This window comes from Onthophagus taurus, chromosome 7 (assembly GCF_036711975.1).
Source record: "Onthophagus taurus isolate NC chromosome 7, IU_Otau_3.0, whole genome shotgun sequence".
Taxonomy (NCBI): domain Eukaryota; kingdom Metazoa; phylum Arthropoda; class Insecta; order Coleoptera; family Scarabaeidae; genus Onthophagus; species Onthophagus taurus.
In genome coordinates, this window is record NC_091972.1 from 612,034 (window position 1) to 638,909 (window position 26,876).

At 32.1% G+C, this 26,876-nt stretch overlaps 1 protein-coding gene across 2 annotated transcripts in view; it reads left to right on the forward strand.

Moving 5' to 3' along the window:
- The window catches only part of LOC111421032 (sodium/calcium exchanger 3), a 108,379-nt gene that overhangs the window by 71,948 nt on the left and 9,555 nt on the right, over positions 1-26,876 (forward strand). The window contains exons 2-3 of one of the 2 annotated variants that reach the window (XM_023054142.2): positions 13,913-14,004; positions 14,850-14,992. In XM_023054142.2, coding sequence (XP_022909910.1) covers positions 13,913-14,004; positions 14,850-14,992 — 235 coding nt within the window. The remainder of the gene's footprint in view (positions 1-13,912; positions 14,005-14,849; positions 14,993-26,876) is intronic. The other variant, XM_023054143.2, reaches the window with a different exon arrangement.

Below are 26,876 nucleotides of genomic sequence, written 5' to 3' on the forward strand. Positions count from 1 at the left end.
TAGCGAATTTTGAAAATTATCAACGAAAATTGCAACATCGAAAATTTTATCAAAACTTCAAATATTGTTTTCTCAAAAACTAAAAGTTATTTTTCAAAACGGGTTGGTTCATTGGAAAGAGAACACTTTTATTAACACTTTGGGAAATTTTCATACTCATATTCCAAGAAATTGATTTAATATGAATTTTTAAAACTTAATCGGCGAAAATTGCAAAATTCGAAAAAATTGTCGTTCATTTCAAAAATTTATTTCTCAAGAACTGAAAGTGATTTTTCAAAACGGCTTGTTACATTAAAAAGAGGATGTTTTAATTAATATTTGGTGATATTTCCACAAGGATCCTTCAAGAAATTAATTTTACAGCGAATTTTGAAAATTATCGATGAAAATTGCAACATCGAAAATTTTATCAAAACTTCAAATATTGTTTTCTCAAAAACTAAAAGTTATTTTTCAAAACGGGTTGGTTCATTGGAAAGAGGACACTTTTATTAACACTTTGGGAAATTTTCATACTCATATTCCAAGAAATGGATTTTATACGAATTTTTAAAACTTAATCGGCGAAAATTGCAAAATTCGAAAGAATTGTCGATCATTTCAAAAATTTATTTCTCAAGAACTGAAAGTGATTTTTCAAAACGGCTTGTTACATTAAAAAGAGGATGTTTTAATTAATATTTGGTGATATTTCCACAAGGATCCTTCAAGAAATTAAATTTATAGCGAATTTTGCAACTTATCGATGAAAATTGCAACATCGAAAATTGTATCAAAATTTCAAATATTGTTTTCTCAAAAACTAAAAGTTATTTTTCAAAACGGGTTGGTTCATTGGAAAGAGGACACTTTTATTAACACTTTGGGAAATTTTCATACTCATATTCCAAGAAACTGATTTAATACGAATTTTTAAAACTTAATCGGCGAAAATTGGAAAATTCGAAAAAATTGTCGATTATTTCAAAAGTTTATTTCTCAAGAACTGAAAGGGATTTTTCAAAACGGCTTGTTACATTAAAAAGACAAGTTATTTTTCAAAACGGGTTGGTTCATTGGAAAGAGGACACTTTTATTAACACTTTGGAAAATTTTCATACTCCTATTCCAAGAAATGGATTTTATACGAATTTTTAAAACTTAATCGGCGAAAATTGCAAAATTCGAAAAAATTGTCGATCATTTCAAACATTTATTTCTCAAGAACTGAAAGTGATTTTTCAAAACGGCTTTTTACATTAAAAAGAGGATACTTTAATTAATAATTGGTGATATTTCCACAAGGATCCTTCAAGAAATTAATTTTATAGCGAATTTTGAAAATTATCGATGAAAATTGCAACATCGAAAATTTTATCAAAACTTCAAATATTGTTTTCTCAAAAACTAAAAGTTATTTTCCAAAACGGGTTGGTTCATTGGAAAGAGGACACTTTTATTAACACTTTGGGAAATTTTCATATTTATATTCCAAGAAATGGATTTTATACGAATTTTTAAAACTTAATCGGCGAATATTGCAAAATTCGAAAAAATTGTCGATCATTTCAAAAATTTTTTTCTCAAGTACTAAAAGTGATTTTTCAAAACGGTTTATTACATTAAAAAGGGGATGCTTTAATTAATATTTGGTGATGATTCCACAAGGATCCTTCAAGAAATTAATTTTATAGCGAATTTTGAAAATTATCGATGAAAATTGCAACATCGAAAATTTTATCATAACGTCAAATATTGTTTTGTCAAAAACTAAAAGTTATTTTTCAAAACGGGTTGGTTCATTGGAAAGAGGGCACTTTTATTATCACTTCGGGAAATTTTCATATTTATATTCCAAGAAATGGATTTTATACGAATTTTTAAAACTTAATCGGCGAAAATTGAAAATTCGAAAAAATTGTCGATCATTTCAAAAATTTTTTTCTCAAGTACTAAAAGTGATTTTTCAAAACGGTTTATTTCATTAAAAAGGGGATGCTTTAATTAATATTTGGTGATGATTCCACAAGGATCCTTCAAGAAATTAATTTTATAGCGAATTTTGAAAATTATCGATAAAAATTACAACATCGAAAATTTTATCAAAACTTCAAATATTGTTTTCTCAAAAACTAAAAGTTATTTTTCAAAACGAGTTGGTTCATTGGAAAGAGGACACTTTTATTAACACTTTAGGAAATTTTCATACTCATATTCCAAGAAATGGATTTTATACGGATTTTTAAAACTTAATCGGCGAAAATTGAAAGTTAAAAAAAACTGTCGATTATTTCAAATATTTATTTCTCAAGAACTGAAAGTGATTTTTCAAAACGGCTTTTTACATTAAAAAGAGGATACTTTAATTAATAATTGGTGATATTTCCACAAGGATCCTTCAAGAAATTAATTTTATAGTGAATTTTGAAAATTATCGATGAAAATTGCAACTTCGAAAATTTTATCAAAACTTCATATATTGTTTTCTCAAAAATTAATAGTTATTTTTCAAAACGGGTTGGTTCATTGGAAAGAGGACACTGTTATTAACACTTTGGGAAATTTTCATACTCCTATTCCAAGAAATCGATTTTATACGAATTTTTAAAACTTAATTGGCGAAAATTGTAAATTAAAAAAAATTGCCGATTATTTCAAAAATTATTTCTCAAGAACTGAAAGTGATATTTCAAAACGGCTTTTTGCATTAAAAAGAGGATACTTTAATTAATAATTGTTGATATTTCCACAAGGATTCTTCAAGAAATTAATTTTACAGCGAATTTTGAAAATTATCGATGAAAATTGCAACATCGAAAATTTTATCACAATTTCAAATATTGTTGTCTCAAAAACTATAAGTTATTTTTCAAAACGGGTTGGTTCATTGGAAAGAGGACACTTTTATTAACACTTTGGGAAATTTTCATACTCATATTCCAAGAAATGGATTTTATACGAATTTTTAAAACTTAATCGGCGAAAATTGCAAAATTCGAAAGAATTGTCGATCATTTCAAACATTTATTTCTCAAGAACTGAAAGTGATTTTTCAGAACGGCTTTTTACATTAAAAAGAGGATACTTTAATTAATAATTGGTGATATTTCCACAAGCATCCTTCAAGAAATTAATTTTATAGCGAATTTTGAAAATTATCGATGAGAATTTCAACATCGAAAATTTTATCAAAACTTCAAATATTGTTTTCTCAAAAACTAAAAGTTATTTTTCAAAACGGGTTGGTTCATTGGAAAGAGGACACTTTTATTAACACTTTGGGAAATTTTCATACTCATATTCCAAGAAATTGATTTAATACAAATTTTTAAAACTTAATCGGCGAAAATAGCAAAATTCGAAAAAATTTTCGATTATTTCAAAAGTTTATTTCTCAAGAACTGAAAGTGATTTTTCAAAACGGCTTGTTACATTAATAAGAGGATGCTTTAATTAATATTTGGTGATATTTCCACAAGGATCCCTCAAGAAATTAATTTTATAGCGAATTTTGAAAATTATCGATGAAAATTGCAACATCGAAAGTTTTATCAAAACTTCAAATATTGTTTTCTCAAAAACTGAAAGTTATTTTTCAAAACGGGTTAGTTCATTGGAAAGAGGACACTTTTATTAACACTTTGGGAAATTTTCAAACTCATATTCCAAGAAATGGATTTTATACGAATTTTTAAAACTTAATCGGCGAGAATTGCAAAATTCGAAAAAATTGTCGGATAGACCGGATAGTTGCCGGATATCCGTTCTACCTAGTGACGAGGAACCATCAACATCAAGGCAAAAACGCGTCATTAATTTATATGTTTGTTGTCAATTTGAAACAAAATTTATAGCGTTATACTTTTTCTTTTATAACGTAAAAAAATGTTGTTTTAAGAGACTTTGTGTGCTGATAACGTTATCCTGTCATGGTTTGATGTGCTTATCGACCAACATAAAAAGAAGCAAGTTTTTATGGTACTCTGTAGGTAAGTGGTGAGCAAAAGAATTAAGTGGAACATAACTTTTCATTTTTATAACCCAACGTTATAATTTTTTATGGAAAATCCTTTTGACCTCGAAAAACATCTTGATCCAAAGACACAGACGAAATATATATTAAGCTTCCAACCGAAATGGAATTGTCGCATTTGTTTCAAGGATTTTCACTCAACAGCTAAACGAAACTTGGCAAAACTAAGCAAATCTTTCCGAATGATTTATTACTTGAACTTTAATATTTCGTATTAAACAAGTTCAAAAACCTGGTCACTTTACTAATAAGATTTGTTCTTCATAAAAGGACGAGGAAAATGGAAAAAATGACTTTTAAAGTTTGTGACCTCATGGGGTTCAATATAAAGGATATTTATTCGTTTATAAAAGAGAAGTAGGGTCGCGCCGGGTATTCGGGGCACCAAAGTTATCCGCGTGATCCGGGAGTACGGAACGTTCATCACGGAAATCTTGTTAGAACGCCATCTCCAGGCCGGATATGCTCCGCCGCTCCAGAGTCCAAATTATGTGAACTTTGCTCTGGTCGTGATTAGGAAGCACGAACATCCTCCCGATGGCAGATGCAGGCAAAAACTGAGTCGAGTTCATTCTATGAAGCCAGACAGGAAATTTTATTAGGAATTCGCAAATTTTCTTACAACTCGGTACATAAAATTATATTAGGAAATAATTTATCCATAAAAATATTAAGTTTAAACGATAAAATCAAAATTTATAATTAAAATTGAACCAAACATTTTTTATTAAAACTATAAACGACCTCAACATAAACTCAGCGTGAAAATACATTACACAGCCGATAGACGGTTCGTTTATTTTCATGCCAAATATTTTCGCGTACCTCAACTCCCGAACAGGTGAGAAGTAGCAAGTTCATAGGTGAAGAATCGTTACGAAACATATATTACCTTGTTGCCGTTCCTAAAAATAGGATTAAATCCTGGTAATTACGTTATTTTTTGACGGCCTCCCGTCGATCAACAAACAACGATCAAACGTTAAAATATTTTCTCACACGATTGCTTTAAACGCGTTTAACGCGTTGTTGATCTATTCTCGAAAGCCAAAACGATCATTAACGTGACTTTTATTTCATTCGAATTTGATTTAAGACTTTACTGCGTTAATGCAGTCAATGACGTGTTTAGTAATATTCATTCCGTCTTGAGAGACGTGTGGTTAAACCCGAATGTTTCTAGTACTCGGTCTAGTGTTAGTTCTAGTTTTACACTAGCACTATCACTATAACTAACACAAGACCTAGAACTAGAATCATTCGGGTTTAGCCGTCTTGAGAGACGTGTGGCTAAATCCGAATGATTCTAGTTCTAGGTCTAGTGTTAGTTCTAGTGGCAGTTAGGCTAGTTAGCATAAGATCACTATGTTGCATATTTTTATTGCACTAAAACTAGAACTTTAATTTCATTATTATATTCGTAATCTTCATAAAATAACCTTTAAAGTGAGTCCAAACATGACGTATTTCTCTCAAAAAACCAAAAAGTTCGAACTTTCAACTTTTAATTTTGACATATTTGTCAACTCATTAAAAAATCATTTAAAATGAGTCCAAACTCGACATATTTAACTTTAATATTAATGGAGATACAATCATTTCCGGTTTGAAACGTCAACGTCAATTTTGACATATTTGTCATCTTCATTAAAAAACCTTTAAAATGAGTCCAAAGATGACGCACTTATCTCAAAAAACAAAAAAGTTAGAATAAAAATCATTAAACCCGAAGTTAGCAACAATGAAGATAGCAATTTAATTTTTAAATATTAATACCAACCTTAATTTTTGTTTTTTTTTTGTTTTTGTGACAAATATTAAGACATTTTCTAAAAATTAAGAATATACCAAATTGACATTGACATTTCAAACCGGAAGTTAGTTATATCTCGAGTAATATTGAAATTAAACGTATCATGTTTGGACTCATTTTAAAGCATTTTTCATGACGATTACAAATATGTTAAAATTGACGTTGACATTCGTAACTGGAAGTTGACCATAACTTCATTAATATTGAAGATAAATATGTCGTGTTTGTACTCATTTTAAAGGATTTTTAATGAAGATTACAAAATGTATGTCAAAATTGAAGTTGACATTTTAAACTGAAGTTAGTCCAAACTTGACGCATTTATCTCAAACAAACAAAAAGTTCGAACTTTCAACTTTTAATTTTAACATATTTGTCAACTTTATAAAAAATCCTTTAAAATGAGTCCAAACTCGACATATTTAACTTTAATATTAATGGAGATACAATTATTTCCGGTTTGAAACGTCAACGTCAATTTTGATATATTTGTCATCTTCATTAAAAAACCTTTAATATGAGTCCAAAGGTGACGCAGTTATCTCAAAAAACAAAAAAGTTAGAATAAAAATCATTAAACCCGAAGTTAGCAACAATGAAGATAGCAATTTAATTTTTAAATATTAATACCAACCTTAATTTTTGATTTTTTTTTATTATATTTCCGTTTTTGTGACAAATTTTAACACATTTTCTAAAAATTAAGAATATGCCAAATTGACATTGACATTTCAAACCGGAAGTTAGTTATATCTCGAGTAATATTGAAATTAACCGTATCATGTTTGGACTCATTTTAAAGGATTTTTCACGACGATTACAAATATGTTAAAATTGACGTTGACATTCGTAACTGGAAGTTGACCATAACTTCATTAATATTGAAGATAAATATGTCGTGTTTGTACTCATTTTAAAGGATTTTTAATGAAGATTACAAAATGTATGTCAAAATTGAGGTTGACATTTTAAACTGAAGTTAGTCCAAACTTGACGCATTTATCTCAAACAAACAAAAAGTTCGAACATTCAACTTTTAATTTTGACATATTTGTCAACTTCATAAAAAATCCTTTAAAATGAGTCCAAACTCGACATATTTAACGTTAATATTAATGGAGATACAATCACTTCCGGTTTGAAACGTCAACGTCAATTTTGACATATTTGTCATCTTCATTAAAAAACCTTTAAAATGAGTCCAAAGGTGACGCAGTTATCTCAAAAAACAAAAAAGTTAGAATAAAAAACATTAAACCCGAAGTTAGCAACAATGAAAATAGCAATTTAATTTTTAAATATTAATACCAACCTTAATTTTTGATTTTTTTTATTATATTTCCGTTTTTGTAACACATTTTTTAAAAATTAAGAATATACCAAATTGACATTGACATTTCAAACCGGAAGTTGCTTATATCTCGAGTAATATTGAAATTAAACGTATCATGTTTGGACTCATTTTAAAGGATTTTCCACGACCATTACAAATATGTTAAAATTGACGTTGACATTCGTAACTGGAAGTTGATCATAACTTCATTAATATTGAAGATAAATATGTCGTGTTTGTACTCATTTTAAAGGATTTTTAATGAAGATTACAAATATGTCAAAATTGAGGTTGACATTTTAAACCTGAAGTTAGTTATCATATAATAGAAGGTTTATAACAGAAGTTAATCTAGTGTTAGTCACTTTTCAGCACTTTCTTTTTATTTTTAACGTGTTTTTTTGGTCATTTCACATTGTTTAAAAAAAAATCGTCGATTTTTAAGCCACATGATGATTCTTGAATTTTTCCTAAGTTTTAAAGAAGTTTATAAAGAAATATTAAGAAACTTGTTTGTAAAATGGATAGGATGAGGGATGTTAATCTATTTGTAGAGTCTCTGAAGATGGTCAAGGGCCGAAACTAGTTAGACTTAAACCCTATATAAAATAGAAACCAGTTGACACGTACAAAATTAAACTCTAGATAATTTTCTTCAAAAATTTTTACACGAAACATTATTTGGACTCTAGTATTTGTGATTAAATTTATGCCACGACTTACAGAAACATTTTGTATAATCGTAAAATGACTGACCAAGCGGATTATGTGCTTGTGATGGCTGTCATCAGTGTTCTGGGATAAATAAATTCAAGTGATGCATAACGCGGTCTATTTGATCCTTGTCAGATAAGTTAACTGTAGCATAAAGGGAGGGGATGTGTGACGGTTCATAATATAATAGCCTGTGGCTAAATTCATGATAGCCCCTTTATAATGTAATTAACGTTTCTACACAACTATAGTTTAATATAGAATAAATTTAAATATTTTAAGTATTCAACATTAAATCTTTCTTACTATCCGGATGGTATTTTCTGGTGATTCTGAATCCAGTCTTTATTTGCTTGATGGAATTCTGTGCAAATACCAATTTCGTCAACGTACAATGGGGCGAAAAGTTTTTGGCAGCATTTCGGGTGTGGTAGTTTCGTGGCATCGTTCCAAGGCAGCAGGGTTTCTGCCCTTGCCGAGACAAATGATGAATAAGCCTGGGACGCGAGAGGGGGGCCGCGCCGTTCGGTGCTCCCAGAGGGCCCTAAAGCTCCCGCAAGTAGTGGGGATCCAATAAATAAAGCTACCGTAATTGACAGTCACCATGGTATAGGCGTAAAGCTCCGCTTGCAACGGCGCTTACCGCGTAAATAATGATGATTAGATTTTACTGACGTCTCTAATACATCATTCGGTGGTCGCATTTTTTTTTCCTTGAATTTCCTGTAATTTGTACAACTTGTTAAATAAATTAAGACCTATTTCAACGTTGCGTTTTTCTAGTTCTAGGTCTAGTGTTAGTTCTAGTTTTACACTAGCACTATCACTAGAACTAACACAAGACCTAGAACTAGAATCATTCGGGTTTAGCCGTCTTGAGAGACATGCGGCTAAATCCGAATGTTTCTAATTCTCGGTCTAGGGTTAGTTCTAGTGGCAGTGGTAGGTAGCGCTAGTTAGCATAAGATATTACTATGTTGCATATCTTTATTGCACTAAAACTAGAACTAACACTAGACCTAGAACTAGAAATATTCTTGTGTTAGTTCTATTGATAGTGCTAGTGTAAAACTAGAACTAACACAAGACCTATAACTAGAATCATTTGCGTTTAGCCGTCTTGAGAGACGTGCGGCTAAACCCGAATATTTCTAGTTCTAGGTTTAGTATTAGTTCTAGTTTTACACTAGCACTATCATTAGAACTAACACAAGACCTATAACTAGAATCATTAGGGTTTAGCCATCTTTTGAGACGTGCGGCTAAACCCGAATATTTCTAGTTCTAGTGTTAGTTCTAGTTTTACACTAGCACTATCACTAGAACTAACACAAGACCTAGAACTAGAATCATTCGGGTTTAGCCGTCTTGAGAGACGTGCGGCTAAACCCGAATGTTTCTAGTTCTAGGTCTAGTGTTAGTTGTAGTTTTACACTAGCATTATCACTAGAACTAACACAAGACCTAGAACTAGAATCATTCGGGTTTAGCCGTCTTGAAAGACGTGCGGCTAAACCCGAATGTTTCTAGTTCTCGGTCTAGTGTTAGTTCTAGTGGCAGTGGTAGGTAGCGCTAGTTAGCATAAGATATTACTATGTTGCATATCTTTATTGCACTAAAACTAGAACTAACACTAGACCTAGAACTAGAATCATTCGGGTTTAGCCGTCTTGAGAGACGTGCGGCTAAACCCGAATGTTTCTAGTTCTAGGTCTAGTATTGGTTCTAGTTTTACACTAGCAGTATCACTAGAACTAACACAAGACCTAGAACTAGAATCATTCGGGTTTAGCCGTCTTGAGAGACGTGCGGCTAAACCCGAATGTTTCTAGTTCTCGGTCTAGTGTTAGTTCTAGTGGCAGTGGTAGGTAGCGCTAGTTAGCCTAAGATATTACTATGTTGCATATCTTTATTGCACTAAAACTAGAACTAACACTAGACCTAGAACTAGAATCATTCGGGTTTAGCCGTCTTGAGAGACGTGCGGCTAAACCCGAATGTTTCTAGTTCTCGGTCTAGTGTTAGTTCTAGTGGCAGTGGTAGGTAGCGCTAGTTAGCATAAGATATTACTATGTTGCATATCTTTATTGCACTAAAACTAGAACTAACACTAGACCTAGAACTAGAATCATTCGGGTTTAGCCGTCTTGAGAGACGTGCGGCTACACCCGAATGTTTCTAGTTCTAGGTCTAGTGTTAGTTCTAGTTTTACACTAGCATTATCACTAGAACTAACACAAGACCGAGAACTAGAATCATTCGGGTTTAGCCGTCTTGAGAGACGTGCGGCTAAACCCGAATGTTTCTAGTTCTCGGTCTAGTGTTAGTTCTAGTGGCAGTGGTAGGTAGCGCTAGTTAGCATAAGATATTACTATGTTGCATATCTTTATTGCACTAAAACTAGAACTAACACTAGACCTAGAACTAGAATCATTCGGGTTTAGCCGTCTTGAGAGACGTGCGGCTAAACCCGAATGTTTCTAGTTCTCGGTCTAGTGTTAGTTCTAGTGGCAGTGGTAGGTAGCGCTAGTTAGCATAAGATATTACTATGTTGCATATCTTTATTGCACTAAAACTAGAACTAACACTAGACCTAGAACTAGAATCATTCGGGTTTAGCCGTCTTGAGAGACGTGCGGCTACACCCGAATGTTTCTAGTTCTAGGTCTAGTGTTAGTTCTAGTTTTACACTAGCATTATCACTAGAACTAACACAAGACCGAGAACTAGAATCATTCGGGTTTAGCCGTCTTGAGAGACGTGCGGCTAAACCCGAATGTTTCTAGTTCTCGGTCTAGTGTTAGTTCTAGTGGCAGTGGTAGGTAGCGCTAGTTAGCATAAGATATTACTATGTTGCATATCTTTATTGCACTAAAACTAGAACTAACACTAGACCTAGAACTAGAATCATTCGCATTTAGCCGTCTTGAGAGACGTGCGGCTAAACCCGAATGTTTCTAGTTCTAGGTCTAGTATTGGTTCTAGTTTTACACTAGCAGTATCACTAGAACTAACACAAGACCTAGAACTAGAATCATTCGGGTTTAGCCGTCTTGAGAGACGTGCGGCTAAACCCGAATGTTTCTAGTTCTCGGTCTAGTGTTAGTTCTAGTGGCAGTGGTAGGTAGCGCTAGTTAGCATAAGATATTACTATGTTGCATATCTTTATTGCACTAAAACTAGAACTAACACTAGACCTAGAACTAGAATCATTCGGGTTTAGCCGTCTTGAGAGACGTGCGGCTACACCCGAATGTTTCTAGTTCTAGGTCTAGTGTTAGTTCTAGTTTTACACTAGCATTATCACTAGAACTAACACAAGACCGAGAACTAGAATCATTCGGGTTTAGCCGTCTTGAGAGACGTGCGGCTAAACCCGAATGTTTCTAGTTCTCGGTCTAGTGTTAGTTCTAGTGGCAGTGGTAGGTAGCGCTAGTTAGCATAAGATATTACTATGTTGCATATCTTTATTGCACTAAAACTAGAACTAACACTAGACCTAGAACTAGAATCATTCGGGTTTAGCCGTCTTGAGAGACGTGCGGCTAAACCCGAATGTTTCTAGTTCTAGGTCTAGTATTGGTTCTAGTTTTACACTAGCAGTATCACTAGAACTAACACAAGACCTAGAACTAGAATCATTCGGGTTTAGCCGTCTTGAGAGACGTGCGGCTAAACCCGAATGTTTCTAGTTCTCGGTCTAGTGTTAGTTCTAGTGGCAGTGGTAGGTAGCGCTAGTTAGCATAAGATATTACTATGTTGCATATCTTTATTGCACTAAAACTAGAACTAACACTAGACCTAGAACTAGAATCATTCGGGTTTAGCCGTCTTGAGAGACGTGCGGCTACACCCGAATGTTTCTAGTTCTAGGTCTAGTGTTAGTTCTAGTTTTACACTAGCATTATCACTAGAACTAACACAAGACCGAGAACTAGAATCATTCGGGTTTAGCCGTCTTGAGAGACGTGCGGCTAAACCCGAATGTTTCTAGTTCTCGGTCTAGTGTTAGTTCTAGTGGCAGTGGTAGGTAGCGCTAGTTAGCATAAGATATTACTATGTTGCATATCTTTATTGCACTAAAACTAGAACTAACACTAGACCTAGAACTAGAATCATTCGCATTTAGCCGTCTTGAGAGACGTGCGGCTAAACCCGAATGTTTCTAGTTCTAGGTCTAGTATTGGTTCTAGTTTTACACTAGCAGTATCACTAGAACTAACACAAGACCTAGAACTAGAATCATTCGGGTTTAGCCGTCTTGAGAGACGTGCGGCTAAACCCGAATGTTTCTAGTTCTCGGTCTAGTGTTAGTTCTAGTGGCAGTGGTAGGTAGCGCTAGTTAGCATAAGATATTACTATGTTGCATATCTTTATTGCACTAAAACTAGAACTAACACTAGACCTAGAACTAGAATCATTCGCATTTAGCCGTCTTGAGAGACGTGCGGCTAAACCCGAATGTTTCTAGTTCTAGGTCTAGTATTGGTTCTAGTTTTACACTAGCAGTATCACTAGAACTAACACAAGACCTAGAACTAGAATCATTCGGGTTTAGCCGTCTTGAGAGACGTGCGGCTAAACCCGAATGTTTCTAGTTCTCGGTCTAGTGTTAGTTCTAGTGGCAGTGGTAGGTAGCGCTAGTTAGCATAAGATATTACTATGTTGCATATCTTTATTGCACTAAAACTAGAACTAACACTAGACCTAGAACTAGAATCATTCGGGTTTAGCCGTCTTGAGAGACGTGCGGCTACACCCGAATGTTTCTAGTTCTAGGTCTAGTGTTAGTTCTAGTTTTACACTAGCATTATCACTAGAACTAACACAAGACCGAGAACTAGAATCATTCGGGTTTAGCCGTCTTGAGAGACGTGCGGCTAAACCCGAATGTTTCTAGTTCTCGGTCTAGTGTTAGTTCTAGTGGCAGTGGTAGGTAGCGCTAGTTAGCATAAGATATTACTATGTTGCATATCTTTATTGCACTAAAACTAGAACTAACACTAGACCTAGAACTAGAATCATTCGCATTTAGCCGTCTTGAGAGACGTGCGGCTAAACCCGAATGTTTCTAGTTCTAGGTCTAGTATTGGTTCTAGTTTTACACTAGCAGTATCACTAGAACTAACACAAGACCTAGAACTAGAATCATTCGGGTTTAGCCGTCTTGAGAGACGTGCGGCTAAACCCGAATGTTTCTAGTTCTCGGTCTAGTGTTAGTTCTAGTGGCAGTGGTAGGTAGCGCTAGTTAGCATAAGATATTACTATGTTGCAAATCTTTATTGCACTAAAACTAGAACTAACACTAGACCTAGAACTAGAATCATTCGGGTTTAGCCGTCTTGAGAGACGTGCGGCTAAACCCGAATGTTTCTAGTTCTAGGTCTAGTATTGGTTCTAGTTTTACACTAGCATTATCACTAGAACTAACACAAGACCTAGAACTAGAATCATTCGGGTTTAGCCGTCTTGAGAGACGTGAGACTAAATCCGAATGTCTCTAGTTCTCGGTCTAAGGTTAATTCTAGTGGCAGTGGTAGGTAGCGCTAGTTAGCATAAGATTACTATGTTGCATATTTTTATTGCACTAAAACTAGGACTAACACCAAACCTAGAAACGTGTATTACGTTGTTAAGTTTAGAAGATTCTTAGAATTGTTGAAACATTTAGTCTTAACACATTGTAGTAATGTAACGCATTGAAGCTGAGAAAATAGTTTATAGTTATTGGTCTCGAAGGGATCACGTCGTCGTTGCTTACCGTCTATTTTGGCCGTTTGGCTATTTTCGCAACAGAATGCCAGCCAATTTTATCGGCCACACCGTGACACTGGGGTCCTGAGTTAAAATTACCGCTGAAAATAACCTCGCGACTCGGTAACATACGAAACGGATGCATCGCGCGTCAACATAAACAAGCGGCAGACGTTGATATTACAAAATCTCGTCTGAACCCATAAATTATTTGAGTATCATTAAAATCGTTTTCTCACTTCGTATTAGCATTAAATTTGATATATTTTCTCTTTATTTCCAGGAAAAGTATAATTTTAACTATAATCAAAGAAGATAGTTATGAAAAAGATGTCCTGTTCTACGTGCAATTAGGGGAGCCTCAAATGTGCGGTGGTAAGATTGTTAAATTCAACCATATTCAGTGTTTATTATCTCTTCATATGTATCTTATTCTGTTTTCCATATCTGCACTCTCTTCTCTACTACTGCTGCATGCTCAGTAAGTAATCCGATTCAACGAAATTTTTTTTTTTAAATAAACAAAAACTGGTTCAAGATTTCGTAGTAAAAGTCATTAAAAAAAGGCTGTTTTCGTTTTGTGACCATCTTGATCACGCGAGTGCGAGTTTTTTTAAAATTTTTTTCTGTGCATTTGTTCCGTCGAGTGCTTTTTTGTTTCAAAATTGCGCCTTTACAGATGTCCAGGAACGTTTCGGAGATGGAAAAATACTTTATTTAAAAATTATAATTAAATTGAAAGAGAAAGAGAGAGAGATTTATTTTTTTTTGTGGACAACTTTGCTTTCCTATAAGGAAATCGTGATAAGACCCAAAATTTGTGATTAACCTAATTTAATAATAAACTTTAAACTACAAATTTAACTGGATGGTGCGGCCAAATAAGATCGCAAACTGCCCACCTAAAATTTATTCTTAAACACTGCAAGAGCGCACACTGAGCATGCCAACTGACGAAATTAACACAATTAATACTAGTGCACGCTTGTAGATTAAAATAAAAGCTTCATGTACTGCTTGCTTTTCATTAGGTGTTCCTAACTTCATCTGTACAGAACCTATTTTTCTGTCGATATCGCTGCATTATTTTCTTTGCTTAAATAGTTAAAATAGATATTAACAAAAACTTAATTTAAACTTAATCTATCGTATATTTGAGAATAATACAATTTAAAATTCATTTATCTCAATTTTGTTGTATTTTTTGTAAATTTTAACAGATGAAGCTAGTTTAGCAGCATCAGCAGAGAAAAAAAGACCTGAAGATAGAACAGAACAGGAGAAAGTAGCTCTACTGGGAAAACCACGACTCGGCGAAATAACACGGGCCCAGATCCGGATTAAAGAAAGCAAGGAATTCAAGGTAACTCTCGCGCTGAAGAGACGTGCAAATCGAATTTTCGGGTCGCACGATGAAGTCCTTAAAGCCTAGACATTTACCTCCCTCGTTTGAAGCTTCTTGACGCTTTCTGGGTCGCTCCAGCTTATCGTTCCTCATTAAAATGCAATTTTCCAATGGCCGTGAGAACTCGCCTTAATTTCAATTTACAACTTTTCGTCGACGTGTTACTCTCCTCCCAAAGTGAAAATAAATTATATCAAACAGAGTAATAAATATGTTTAGGACACAAAATGCGCGTATTCTTTTTAAACTCTGTGTCGTTCACACAAAGGCTTTTCAGTTCGTATTGTTTTCCTCTTTAAAAGTTCAACTTTGTGGATAAAGTTTTTTTTTACTTTTGCTTTATACAGAGTGAATTTATTGAGAGTTTAATAAAATTCTTTTAAATCGGACAAAAAGAGTTATGTTAACAATGGAACATTAGTATAAAAACAACCCATAATTGATTGAAAGTAGTAACTTGATTATATACTATTCGATGAAAATGTAAAATAAGAATGTGTCGATGAGGTTCGTTAGGTGCCCCCTGCTAAGTGGCGCCTGGGTTCTGTCCACCCGTGGCAGCTTGACAAAGCCACCACTAACTACACGTATGGCAAATTACATTTTCCATATAAACCTGAAAATGTGTACAGGGTGGTTCAAATTCGATGTCCGAATAGGCTAACTCGGAAACTATAAGAGTTAGAAAAAAAGTAGCTTACATGTCATGATCTCGTTTTTCGAGAAACTGCTAACGCCGAAAACCTCATAGCGCTACCGTCTTTTGTTTTTCCCCTAGAGGCCAAAATTGAAAATATCGTAAAACCAATAAGTGCAATTATCTTGGTTATTATTATAGGTGGAGTATTATAACTACGACATTATATGGACACTTTTTTACAGAGAATTTAATTACATAGTCAAAAAAAATTTTTCGGTTTTAGATTTTGAGATATCATGAGAATTTTCGTTTTTTTAAATGGAAACAACCACTGATTATTCGCTTATTAAATTAGTTATTTTTTTCTGATTACAAAAATATAGGGTTCGACAGGTATATTTCTTATTGTTTTAGAATAAAGCTAAAAATAAACTTTTTTTATAAAATTTCCATCTAGTGTCGGCGAGGAAATTAAATTTACAGTTTCCTGTAAGTTACGGGGCGGTAGGTAAAATCTAAAAAGTTAACAATTAAATACGAAGATAACTTCTGGTATTTAAAAACAAATCATTTTTTAATATGTAACATTCTAACATGTCAAACTTTTCAAAATTCACGTAATTGATCTTAAAAACAGGATTTTTAAAATGACACTTCAGAAAATTTTTGAATACAAACAAATGTTGCTATGTTTATTTGAATTAAAAAAAAAACATGAGCGCCATCTATTGATAATTTATTAAGTAATTTAAAAATAATATTAAATCTTAATACAAAATGCGAAATAATGCAATCTATTCCAACTTTTGTGTAAAACATATATAAATTAAACAGTTCAACAAATATATTTGTTTCAAATATCAGAAATATGTTTTTTTAATTTTTAGTTATAGAACCGTAATTTACAGGAAACTGTAAATTTAATTTCTTCGACGACACTAAAAGAAAAGTTTATTTTTAGTTTTATTCTAAAACAATAAGAAATAGACCTGTCAAACCCTATATTTTTGTAATCAGAAAAAAATAACGAATTTATTAAGCGAATAATCAGTGGTTGTTTCCATTTAAAAAAACGAAAATTGTGATAATATCTCAAAATCTAAAACCGACAAATTTTTTTTGACTACGTCATTAAATTCTCTGTAAAAAAGTGTCCATATAATGTCTTAGTTATAATACTCCACCTATAATAATAACCAAGATAATTACATTTGCGGGTTTTACGATATTTTCAATTTTGGCCTCTAGCGGAAAAACAAAAGACGATAGCGCTATGAGGTTTTCGGCATTAGCAGTTTCTCGAAAAACGAGATCATGACATGTCAGCTACTTTTCTTCTAACTCTTATAGTTTTCGAGTTAGCCTATTCGGACATCGAATTTGAACCACCCTGTACATAAAACGTGGAGAGTATGAACTGAAAGCAATGTCTGTTGTGGAGACTTTGCAAAAACCACACGTAACAAGTCTTCAGATTTTAATTAGTCAATTTCAATACAATAATTATAATTTTATGACATGTAGAAAACGTATCCAACAATAATAAGAACAAAACGACATTAATAATCAAAAAATGTAAGTTGTATTTCGAGAAATCTAATGGAAAGTAAACATTATATGCGTGGTATTTTTGATTTAATTTTATTGTAGACATATTCCAATAACAAAGATAAATAAAGATAGGGAAGCAGATAGGGAAGGTAGTCCGGGTTGATTTAGTGTGGACTTGTACGTAGTTTCAGTTTCGCGAATTCTAAGAAATTAAATATGTTTTATAGATAGATAGATTCTTTATTGTATTATTAAGAAAGACTTCTTTTACATTCGTCACCTTATACATATAACTGAAATGTGGGACTCTAATCTGGGTTCACTAAAATGGTGAGCTTTTAATTTTAGCAACAATAACTCGTGGTCAACGCAGTCGAAAGCCTTGGTTACATCAAAAAGTGATATTTCAGTCAGCAGGTTGTTTTCAAAGCCATTTCGTATGCATTGAGTTAAGGAGTGTATTGCAGAAGTGGTGGACATGCCTCGACGAAAACCAAACTGAGAGGTGTTCAACGTGTGATTTTCCAAATAGTCAATCAACTGCGGTTTAATGACAAGCCCGAACAAAAGCAAGACGGTCAAGGCATTTCAATTGATTCCATATCAACTTAATATTGTACAGGATGGTTCAAATTCGATATCCGAATAGGCTATCTCCGAAACTATAAGAGTTAGAAAAAAAGTAGCTTATATGTCATGATCTCGTTTTTCGAGAAACTGTTAATGCCAAAAACCTCAAAGCGCTATCGTCTTTTGTTTTTCCCCTAGAGGCCAAAATTGAAAATATCGTAAAACCAGCAAGTGCAATTATCTTGGTTATTATTGTAGGTGGAGTATTATAACTAAGACATTATATGGACACTTTTTTACAGAGAATTTGATAAAGTAGCCAAAAAAAATTTTTCGGTTTTAAATTTCTAGATATTACGACAATTTTCGTTTTTTTTAATGGAAACAACCACTGATTATTCGCTTATTAAATTCGTTATTTTTTTCTGATTACAAAAATATGGGGTTATGTAGGTCTATTTCTTATTGTTTTAGAATAAAGTTAAAAATAAACTTTTTTTTAGTGTGGTCAAAGAAATTACAGTTTCCTGTAAATTACGGTGCTATAACTAAAATTTATTCTACTAAAAATTTATATAAAATTTACTTTATTTTCTAATATGTAACATTCTAACATGTTAAACTTTTCGTAATTTTCGTAATCCATCTTAAAAAACAGGATTTCTAATTTGACACTTCAGAAAATTTTTGAATACAAACAAATGTTGCTATTATATGTTTATTTGAATTAAAAAAAATAAAGTCCCTAGATTTACAAATTACCGCGGTTCATGACATAGAAAAATGTATATATATTATATATATAGAAGGTCATCTCCCCACTATTTTTTGGTACATTCAGCGCTCCCAAGGGGATTGTGAGGGAACTATAATTAGGTTAAAGCGTAAAATTTAAATATAGGTATTACTATACCGGTTTATATCAATACTTTATTTTGAAGAGATCAAGTGCATTTCCCAAATAAATGGAAAAAGTAGGAATTTAAAGTTTTTCCAAGATAAAATTCATAATTTTTAACATATATTGCTCTTATTGGCTAATGGCTTACCTTAGGTCCATTACTACCATCTTCTGGTTAAGCTATCTAAGGGATTATTACCACGGTTACGGTTATTTTACGCGCTCTGATTGGTTAGTAGATGGGTTTATCTATAAGATAAATTTAACTAAAAGATGGTACTAATGGACCTTAGACCCGTTACTACCAAACCAATGCTATCTGTCAGTTAAGCTATCTATAAGATACAATTTATCTCATAGATAACAGGGTCGTGCGTACTACCACCTCCATTTATCTCATAGTTAAGAAATCCTTGAGATAAGCAAGGAATATAGGGATTTTTTGGTCTATTATGTTAAGTTGATGTGGTCAAAAGACCTACTATTAGGTATTTTGACGATATTCTAACCTGTTCTAACCTTAAAATTAAAGTTTGGAAATGGAGACTGAGAAAAGGTGACGAACCACCAATTTCATCAAAGAAGAATGCGAACATCTTCTTGAATTTGTTATCAAACATAAAAACGTAATAGAAAACAAAAAAAATTGATGCAGTTACATGGCAAGGAAAGCAAAAAGTATGTATATCTCGTATTATTGTATGTTAAAATATAATGGTAAACAATAATGGCACAACTAACATGATGAACAACTGAAGATACCAATTGTACCTACAAAATCTGCTATGGATAGCAACATGTTACCCATTGCATAAAACCGAAAAGTCAGCAACAAACGGTTTGAAGGAGGTACAGCATTATTACTAAAATGTTGATGAATTTTACATTAAATAATAGCAATCAACAAATTGTTTACGTCATGGATGGAGGTTATATTACATCTTCTATTTGATTTAAAAGGTGATGAAAACTTTTTTTCGAGAGACGAAATCTCGTCATAAATTCAACATCTGAATGAATATTTAAATGGTCAACTCTACTCCTTATTATCCTTTCGCTTCTTATAGGAAATAATTCATTGATTTCTTCAAAAATTTGTTCTTCATCTCCTATATCGAAGACAGAGACGGCGCTACTGGGGGCTGCCGGCGCCTTTTTTAATATTTTCTCCAACAATATCTTATCTTTCTTTTGCAGTATTTAGACCTGTCAGCAGTATTTAGTCTCCACAAAGCAATTTTAGTCTTTAGAAAGCAGTATTTAGTGTTCCAGACGCTGTATTTAGACCTGTCTTCAGTATCTAGTCTTCAGAAAGCAATATTTAGTCTTCTAGAAGCAGTATCTAGTCTTCTGCCAAAGTTATGTATGTTTTCTCCAAAATATTTTATCTTTCTTTTGCAGTATTTAGACCTGTTAGCAGTATCTAGTCTTCAGAAAGCAGTATTTAGTCTCCACAAAGCAATTTTAGTCTTTAGAAGGCAGTATTTAGTGTTCCAGACATTGTATTTAGACCTGTCGGAAGTATCTAGTCTTTAGAAAACAGTATTTAGTCTTCTAGAAGCAATATCTAGTCTTCTGCCAACATTATGTATGTTTTCTCCAACAATATCTTATCTTTCTTTTGCGGTACTTAGACCTGTCAGCAGTATCTAGTCTTCAGAAAGCTGTATTTAGTCTCCACAAAGCAATTTTAGTCTTTAGAAAGTAGTATTTAGTGTTCCAGATGCTGTATTTAGACCTATCGGCAGTATCTACTCTTCAGAAAGCAGTATTTAGTTTTTTAGAAGCATTAGATCTTGTTGGGAGCCTCTTGTTATCTATACGGATCTTGTACCACCCGGTACCTCATTTCTGCAGCTATTACTTTGCTTTTGTGCTTATCCTGTATTGGCAAAGTTTCCGTATTGGTGATTTCCTGTCCTGTGCAATAACAAGACAAGTCTATTGGTTTATTGTTCATATTCTTCGCATTCTTTTATTGAACACATAAGTATTGCCATGAAAAATCATGTTTGGTTTATAATCAATTTTTTGTTTTCTCTGAACAGTAATTTCAGACTTGATGTGGACTTTGAACAATGTAATTCCTGTTTTTTGCTGAAGTCTAGTTTATAACTATTGCAATTTCAGACTTTTCCTTGCAAATTAATCTTCTGACCAGAGCATTTCCGACTATTCCTTTAAGTTTGGTTTTTCACCAGTATAATTCTTAAATTTTTGCTGAAGTATGGATTATGATTATTCCAGTCTTTTTTAAGTTTATTTATATTTCTTTGATTATATATGTATATTATGCATTTTTTATTTTTTTTTAGGTTAAAATGATTTTATCTAATGTTAATTATTAATAGTTTCTTATTTAAGTTTATATTACTTTTCTTATTTTAACCGAAATAGTAAAACGCTCGAATTTTATACGTTAGTATAAATTCTATTTGAGGTTAGGTATCCGCAGTTATCCCTTAGATAGCAACTTATCCGACACCCAATCCACGGGTTACAGATATTTCAAAAGTTATCCGTTGGATAGCGGTATCTATAAGATAAATACAGTGGTAGTAACCAATTTTTAAGCTATCCGATAGATAATGCTATCACAGACTTTAACTATAAGTGGTAGTAGTGGGCCTTAGAGTGCTAATTTATCTATCGGATAAACTTATCAGGATGTGACAAAAGATTAAACTTATTTAAACACTTAACTAAAGGATATAAAACACTAAGCCAAAAGAAAGTAAGGAAGAAAATTTGCTTATAGAACGGGGTTATCGCCAGTTATCACACCAAACGACTAAACAAAAATGTGACGTCACCTCTGAGTTTGACGTTACATATAAATTTTTCTATGGTTACAAGCGCTTTGTTTGTGTAGATAATGCAGATTGCTGCAAATTCAGACTACAACGTCATCCAGTGAATTGTGAGGATACTAAATCTCGGTCTACATTTTTATAATAGTAAGATTGCACACCATGTTCATGACGCCTGTGTTCGAGCCAAAATGGCGGTTTGACAATTTGTCACTCCATCTCACCACTTATTTACAACAATATTGCCGGCTTGTTGCCTTTGGAGTTGCAAAAATAGCAGTAAGAAGGGCTTTCGACTCTTAAGAGTACCACGAGAAAAAAGAATGAAGTTTTGGCGTAATGTTATCAATAGAACGATATAGTTTTAAATTTCCCGCTTGACTTTCGAGCCAAAATGGCGGCAAACCGCGCTACTTAAAAAAAATATTTATGAGCGCCATCTGTCAATAATTTATTAAGTTATTTAATAATAATATTAAATATTAATAAAAAATGTAAAATAATGCAATCTATTCCAACTTTTGTGTAAAACAAATATAAATTAAATAGTTCAACAAATGTATTTGTTTCAAATATCAGAAATATGTTTTTTTAATTTTTAGTTATAATTTACAGGAAACTGTAAATTTAATTTCTTTGACGACACTAAAAAAAAGTTTATTTTTAGCTTTATTCTAAAACAATAAGAAATAGACCTATCAAACCCTACATTTTTGTAATCAGAAAAAAATAACGAATTTAATAAGCAAATAATCAGTGGTTGTTTCCATTTAAAAAAACGAAAATTGTCACGATATCTTAAAATCTAAAACCGAAAAATTTATTACGTCATGAAATTCTCTGTAAAAAAGTGTCCATATAATGTCTTAGTTATAAAACTCCACCTATAATAATAAGCAAGATAATTGCACTTGCTGGTTTTACAATATTTTCAATTTTGGCCTCTAAGACGATAGCTCTTTGAGGTTTTTGGCATTAGCAGTTTTTCGAAAAACGAGATCATGACATGTAATTCGGACATCGAATTTGAACCAGCCTGTACAACACGTATTACAACGTTTCGCCCACAAGTAATTCCTGCGTTATGACATAATAAGGGTTAAAATGTCTTATGATTCCTAATACAAAGCCTCTGAATACATAATAAAGTAAACAATATACGACAACCTCGACCATTTTATGAATTTAAATTGAGAAGAATGAAGAATAAACACAAAGAAAATACTCCGCTTTCGCTTCAGGAACACGTTCCACCCTCGTAATTTCATTTTCATGTAACCATATCCGCTGTAAATTAAGATATTATTTTCCTCCTCCGTTCTGCAGTTCACCCCGAAATAAATTTACGCACCGTCCATGTAGTAAAATCTTCACCAGGAACGTCCTGCAAGTAAATGACTACGGCCATAACCGTAAAAGAAGGGAAAACCCGTATTCTATACGTTTTTAGCCCCGTTTTTTATTATTCTATCTTGTAAAAAGCCTTTATAGATTTCCATTTTTTTTGTTCGATCTTTATTTTTATGTTTCCTTTAAGATCTTAGTGGTTAAAAGAATCCATCTTTTTCAAAATATGTAATATTTATTATTTATACTGCTCGTTTTTAATAAAGTAGTCCAGTCTTTGTTGATAGATATTGAATGAAAGCTAAGTTGAAGCCATTTCGTAAAAGATCACTTTGATCTAGTATATTAGTTAAAATTCTATTTTGTAACTCAATTATTGCTGTTGTCGTCTTTCGTCGCTATTCCGTTAATACGAGAAATGCCGGGTTTCCTATCGATCTGTCTGTTTCGAATGTAAACGTTCATCGCCCACGGGCGTCTCCATAGACGACACCGGACGTCGCCTTTTCTGCCACTAACTGAATTATTCAACTGTTAGAAAAAGGGTTTTTCCACGAAACTGAGAGAAAAGCATAATGGAACAATACCTACACGTATGTACGAAGCAGTTTCGTGGTAAACACAAAAGGTTCTTTGCAAAACAAGGTTAAAAGGGGGAAAATAGCTTAAATGAGGAATTTAAAGAACAAATGATTCAGTTTAACAAGTATTTAGCTTTGAATTGTTGGCGAACGCTTGTTGGATGTTACTTAATGGAGCGAATAATTTGATGTCACGCCGAATTAAACGAAACATCCTACTATTTGCGTGTTTGGTGGCTAAGGATTTATAGATAGATCACGATATGCCTAAATCTAATTTATCGTTGTATACATCGTGAAATCCCCAACTTATTAACCTCATATTTTATATGATACTTAATTCCTAATAATGAGTATTTAATATTAGGTCTTATGAACATTAAGAATCGATAATCAACGTTACGGTTAAATAGAACGTGAGACAAACAATGTAATTAAGCGTGCACAACAGAACAATCAATACTTGATGTTGTCTTATTCCTTGATGTTCATCTATAAAATTTAAATTTACTCATATTATTTTATTTCAAAGCATAATATAGATGCTTTAAAATTGCTTATGAAAGTTTATGTTTTATCACGAAATACTTTATGCGTTAATATTAAAGAAATGTTATCGAATGCAATAAAAACCGTTAAAAACGTCAATTTTAAATTTATTGATGATAAACGTACGTAACGTTAAAATCGTTATTTTCTCCGGTTTGAATTTTACTGTTGAGCGCGTCGGTAAATTTCGTTGGTAAGAACTAGCCACTTCGGTTCGGCGTGGAGAGGCAATTTACAAAATAGAGCAGTGCAAGTGCACAAGTAATCCAGGAAGATTGGGTTCTCCATTAAACCGTAATGCTTCAGTGAGAGGTCCGAACCTTCGCGCAAACCGGCTTTCTAGTAATCCACTTCAAGACTTTTTTTGTTTTATTTCTGTAACAATTTTTAGTTCACTTTATCATCTTCAATAAAGTGGGTGTTGTTCAAATTAGCATACAACTTTTAATAGCCACTCTACGGTTCTCAGCGTTTAAAGTGATCTTACCACACCGTTTTATATCTGTTTAAAATCTACGAGATCCTCAATGCATCAATTAATAAATTTTAATTTAATCTTTCTTTGGCAATCGAATGATAAGCGACCGAATGATGGCAAAACACTTATAAACAACTACACAGTAAGTAATTTATTAAAACAACACAACACTTATTTACCAAAGAAATGTGTACAGAGATAAAAATATTTAAGTTTTCTTATTTTTTTTATAACTTAATAATTATAACTGATGGAAAAAAATGTTTCGTACAACAAATGTTTAGAATTAACCCATAAAACATATCCAGTGAGTTATTTTAATTCAACAATCAGTAGTACCAACCTAATTCAAAAATAAGACTAAATATTGGGGTTTTTTGACAATTTTCGGTTATAACTTATTAATTATGAATGATGAGGATTACTTTTTAAACAAAAAATGTTTAGAATTAACTCATAAGACGCATTGAATACAGATATTTACTTCATCAATCAGAATTACCAACCCAACTTAAAAAAATTGAAATTTTGACGTTTTCAACAATTTTCTTTTATAACTTAATAATTATAACTGATGGAAAAAAATGTTTCGTACAACAAATGTTTAGAATTAACCCATAAAACATATCCAGTGAGTTATTTTAATCCAACAATCAGTAGTACCAACCTAATTAAAAAATAAGACTAAATATTGGGGTTTTTTGACAATTTTCGGTTATAACTTATTAATTATGAATGATGAGGATTGCTTTTTAAACAAAAAATGTTTAGAATTAACTCATAAGACGTATTGAATACAAATATTTACTCCATCAATCAGAATTACCAACCCAACTTAAAAAAATTGAAATTTTGACGTTTTCAACAATTTTCTGATTATAACTGATGGAAAAAATGTTTCGTACAACAAATGTTTAGAATTAACCCATAAAACATATCCAGTGAGTTATATTAATCCAACAATCAGTAGTACCAACCTAACTCAAAAATAAAACAAAATTTGGGGTTTTTGACAATTTTCGGATATAACTTCTTAATTATGAATGATGGAGGATTACTTTTTAAACAAAAAACTTTTATAATTAACTCATAAGACGTATTGAATACAGATATTTATCCCATCAATCAGAATTACCAACCCAACTTAAGAAAAATAGAAATTTTTACTTTTCAGCAATTTTCTTTTATAACTTAATAATTATAACTGATGGAAAAAATGTTTCGTACAACAAATGTTTAGAATTAACCCATAAAACATATCCAGTGAGTTATTTTAATCCAACAATCAGTAGTACCAACCTAATTAAAAAATAAGACTAAATATTGGGGTTTTTTGACAATTTTCGGTTATAACTTATTAATTATGAATGATGAGGATTGCTTTTTAAACAAAAAATGTTTAGAATTAACTCATAAGACGTATTGAATACAAATATTTACTCCATCAATCAGAATTACCAACCCAACTTAAGAAAAATAGAAATTTTTACTTTTCATCAATTTTCTTTTATAACTTAATAATTATAACTGATGGAAAAAAATGTTTGGTACAACAAATGTTTAGAATTAACCCATAAAACATATCCAGTGAGTTATTTTAATCCAACAATCAGTAGTACCAACCTAACTCAAAAATAAAACAAAATTTTGGGGTTTTTGACAATTTTCGGATATAACTTCTTAATTATGAATGATGGAGGATTACTTTTTAGACAAAAAACTTTTATAATTAACTCATAAGACGTATTGAATACAGATATTTATCCCATCAATCAGAATTACCAACCCAATTTAAGAAAAATAGAAATTTTTACTTTTCAAAAATTTTCTTTTATAACTTAATAATTATAAGTGATGGAAAAAAATGTTTCGTACAACAAATGTTTAGAATTAACCCATAAAACATATCCAGTGAGTTATTTTAATCCACCAATCAGTAGTACGAACCTAACTCAAAAATAAAACAAAATTTTGGGGTTTTTGACAATTTTCGGATATAACTTCTTAATTATGAATGATGGAGGATTACTTTTTAGACAAAAAACTTTTATAATTAACTCATAAAACGTATTGAATACAGATATTTATCCCATCAATCAGAATTACCAACCCAACTTAAAAAAATAGAAATTTTTACTTTTCAATAATTCTCTTTTATAACTTAATAATTATAACTGATGGAAAAAAATGTTTCGTACAACAAATGTTTAGAATTAACCCATAAAACATATCCAGTGAGTTATTTTAATCCAACAATCGGTAGTACCAACCTAACTCAAAAATAAAACAAAATTTTGGGGTTTTTGACAATTTTCGGATATAACTTCTTAATTATGAATGATGGAGGATTACTTTTTAGACAAAAAACTTTTATATTTAACTCATAAGACGTATTGAATACAGATATTTATCCCA